The sequence below is a fragment of the Zea mays genome, chromosome 7, assembly GCF_902167145.1.
Source record: "Zea mays cultivar B73 chromosome 7, Zm-B73-REFERENCE-NAM-5.0, whole genome shotgun sequence".
NCBI classification, from domain to species: domain Eukaryota; kingdom Viridiplantae; phylum Streptophyta; class Magnoliopsida; order Poales; family Poaceae; genus Zea; species Zea mays.
Window position 1 is genome coordinate 3103110 of NC_050102.1, and position 3852 is coordinate 3106961.

The 3852-nt window shown below is 47.6% G+C and overlaps 1 protein-coding gene across 1 annotated transcript; it reads right to left on the bottom strand.

Annotated features, from left to right (window-relative positions):
* Positions 1–2490: 2490 nt before the first annotated feature.
* LOC606469 (phytosulfokine peptide precursor 1) lies at positions 2491–3243 on the bottom strand. The gene is made up of 2 exons (NM_001159263.2): positions 2985–3243; positions 2491–2868 (listed from the first exon to the last, which is right to left on the bottom strand). The coding sequence occupies exons 1-2, from the start codon at positions 3138–3140 to the stop codon at positions 2728–2730; spliced, it is 297 nt and encodes a 98-aa protein (NP_001152735.1). The 5' UTR covers positions 3141–3243; the 3' UTR covers positions 2491–2727.
* Between the last annotated feature and the right edge of the window lie 609 nt (positions 3244–3852).

Here is a 3852-nt window from a genome sequence, read left to right on the forward strand (position 1 = left end):
AATAGATGTACCGAATCCAAAGGCGAAGCGCAACATGTATTGCGTGAAGTTGCAGAAGTCATTATATGGCTTAAAACAATCGGGCAGAATGTGGTACAACCGATTGAGTGAATTCCTTTTGCGTAAGGGATACACGAAAAATGATGATTGCCCGTGCGTCTTCATCAAAAGATCCAAAGTGGGATTCTGTATCATATCAGTTTATGTTGATGACCTTAACATCATAGGAAATAAACTTGATATTGATGAAGCACGTCATCATTTAACGACGGAATTTGAGATGAAGGATTTGGGTAAAACCAAATTTTGCTTAGGTCTACAACTTGAGCATTTACCTTCTGGAATCCTTGTACATCAAAGTACATATACCCAAAAGGTATTGGAAAAATTAAATATGCATATGTCTTATCCTTCAAAGACTCCTATGGTGGTCAGATCTTTGGATTTAAAGAAAGATCCATTCAGACCACGGGATGATGAAGAACAGACATTGGGACCGGAGTTCCCATATCTCAGTGCTATTGGTGCATTGATGTATCTTGCTAACAATACCCGGCCGGATATTGCTTTTGCAGTAAACTTGTTAGCAAGGCATAGTTCTGCTCCAACAAAAAGACACTGGGTTGGCATTAAGAATATTTTCCGATACCTAAATGGCACAAAGGATCTAGGACTCTTTTACAAAAGAAGTAATGATCCTAGTTTAATTGGGTATACAGATGCTGGCTATTTATCTGATCCCCACAATGGCCGATCGCAAACAGGATTCGTATTCTTACAAGGTGGAACTGCCATATCGTGGAAATCGTCTAAACAGACTTTGGTGACCACGTCCACCAACCATTCTGAAATAATTGCATTATTTGAAGCATCACATGAATGTGTATGGCTTCGTAGAATGGTGAATCATATACTCACAACTTGTGGTATTGGTTCTCTTGACTCACCAACAATTATCTATGAAGATAATTCAGCTTGTGTTGTTCAGATGGATACAGGTTATATCAAGAGCAATATCAATAAGCATATTTCTCCTAAACTGTTTTATCCCCATGAACTTCAGGAGAAAGGGGATATAAACATCTTGCAAACAAAGTCTTGTGATAATCTTGCGGATCTATTCACAAAATCCCTACCATACTCTACATTTCAGAAATGTGTTGAGGGGATTGGTATGAGAAGACTTAAGAGCTTGCAAGGTTCAGGGGGAGTAATTCCCCATGATATATAACCTGTATTGAACCATCATATTACACTCTTTTCTTTGTATGAGTTTTTGCCTTGCTAAGGTTTTCTCATTCAAAGTTTTTTAACGAGGTAATATCAACAAAGCTATATGCTTCATCATTAATTTTCCCTACAGGGGTTTTTATACATTATGATTACAAGCATATTTTTCCTTTTGGAGACAATGTGAGATTATTCTCATTATCCAAAAGATATTGTGTACTCCTTATTTTTCCCACAGGGTTTTTGAGGAGATCAAATATTGGATGACAACTTGCAGATGATCAAATGTATTTGGGTTGATCAAGGGGGAGTGTTACAAAAGTTTCACATGTGATCAATCCGAACTGGTGGCAGTTATTGCCTAAGGGTCGCACCCCTTGGGGACCCTGTGTACTACACTATATATACATCTATCTCTGCAATAAAGAAACGATCCTCTGTCATTTGTCTCTGTTGTTTTCCATTTGCCACTGAGCACTGCAATAGATCACAATAAATACCAGGCCTTCTCCCACCAGATGTGTACGCGTGATGGTTCAAGAAGCAGTGACGACGACCGGTCGTTTTGTTTCTCCAGGTCTTCACGTTTAGCCACTGGGCAGGTGAGGACGAGAGCGGCTGTTAGCTTCGGTCAGCTGGGTATCGAGAATTAATGGCAGTCAGGGTACGGTGGGTGTTGTAGAGATAGCTAGATGCCATGCTTATCTTCTGGATACACACTAGTATTATATATCCTATATCTCTATCTCTACTGTATATATTAAAGCAGCATGCAAGGTCAAGTCAATAACGTAAGCCTTGTGCCTGCTGTTTGACCTGTTAATTTGCGTCTGTCTGTCGTCATCGCTGGACATGCCAGCCATATACCAGGCTTCAGGCGTAGTAGTACTGTCTGTCGATTGATGCATCATCAGCAGGGTGTGATTTGTTGTGCATGCACACTGTGTGGTATGGTACTACTCCCTCCGTTTCGTTTTATTTGTCGCTGGATAGTGTAAAATTGTACTATCCAGCGATAAATAAAAAGAAGTATGGTATAGGAGGGCGACTCAACTTGTGGGCCGAGAGGTTTGCATTGTTGCACGCACGCACGTACGTGAGCGTGTTTTGTTACTGGATTTCAATTAACCGACCGACTCGCCGTAGTTTGCGCGCACACGACTGACCGACCGTAACAGAAGTTGACCAGCGTCTCTCGGTGGATCCCATGCCGCGTCAAAGTTTAGTGGATACGCAAAAACGTACGTAGCTAGCGAGACCGGCCGGAGACTCTTCTCTTTATTACACACATGCGCTGTGTGTCGTTCAACGGTGTGACTTGGGACAAAAAAAAGAATTTATTTGACACGCAGGTAATAACGACGCAGCAGAAGCAGCACGCGCTGGCGTTTCACACACACACACACACACACACACACGAGTACACGACACGAGCACGGACGGACACGAACACACGTACGAGAGCAACGCATGTAACCTAGGACGGATTCTATTGGATCAGCCGTGGTGCTGCTGGGTGTAGATGTAGTCGGTGTGCGCGGCCAGCGTGCGCCTCATCATGCACTCGTCCTCGTCGTTGGCGCCCTCGCACTCCTTCTCCTTCCCCTTCCCTTCCGCCGCCGCCGCCGATCCATCCTTCTGCATGCAGCACACAACGGTCAGAAGATATAGAAAGAAACCCCACGTTACGGCCGAGAGACCGCCGCCGGAGATAGAGAGAGATTCGACAATATATATCACGTCACGTCACGTACCTGCAGGTCACGAGAAGAAGTGACGGCCGCCGCCGCCGCTGCCGAGGGGTCGTCCCGGGCGGCGCTGGCCACGGGGGCCGTCTTCGACGACGACGACGCCAGCAGGAGGACCGCGAGCGCCGCCGCGAGCACCATCACCGTCGCCCTCCTCGCCATGGAAGAAGGAATGAATGGTCGGTTTTCGTCTCTCGAACGGGGAAGTGGGGGCCGGGGATGGAGCGGAAACGGTGGGCGAGTGGACGCTGGACGGACGGACTGGCATCGCCTGGCCTGCCCTGCCCCGGGTATTTCAAGGCCCTGTCAAGACAAGAGAGGCAACGTCTACGTGGCGGCGCACGGAACGGAAACGTCTCGCGCGGGGGCGGGGCCTTGATGAGTGCCTTGACCGACCCACCGATCCCTCCCTCCACACCGCCGTTTCGCCGTGTACGTCGCGAAGCGCGTCACGCACGCCAGCCGAGCAGACGAAGCAGTAGCAGGCTCTGTCTGTGGGTGTGCGTTCCTACGGCTGCCATCAAGACCACAGTCAACAATAGGGGTCAACCTGTCGCAAACATCCGGTTTTCGTTTTTGTGTGTCGCGTGTAGAATACCAGAAACAACGCCTTATTTTCTTCCTTTTGTCACGTAATGCATCGCAACCACGGGCGTTCGTTCAGCTGCTGCTGTGCTCACGCACACGGTGGGTGAGTGCTGGTGGTACCGACTCCGTGCGCCCTGCAAACAGCCAAGCACCAGCCGAGTTCTCTGCAGAGTCGAAACACAAGAACCCAACCCACACCCAGCTTCGCACAGCAGAACAAAGCAACAAACCGAAACGCAGCGCAGCGCAGCTCAGCTCGTGACTCGTGAGCGACGATAGCATTGCC

Excerpts from the sequence above, each read along its gene's own strand:
- LOC606469 (NM_001159263.2), bottom strand. The coding sequence starts at position 3,140 with ATGGCGAGGAGGGCGACGGTGATGGTGCTCGCGGCGGCGCTCGCGGTC. Across the intron at positions 2,869-2,984 it reads CTTCTTCTCGTGACCTGCAG|AAGGATGGATCGGCGGCGGC; the intron begins GTACGTGACGTG and ends TGCTGCATGCAG.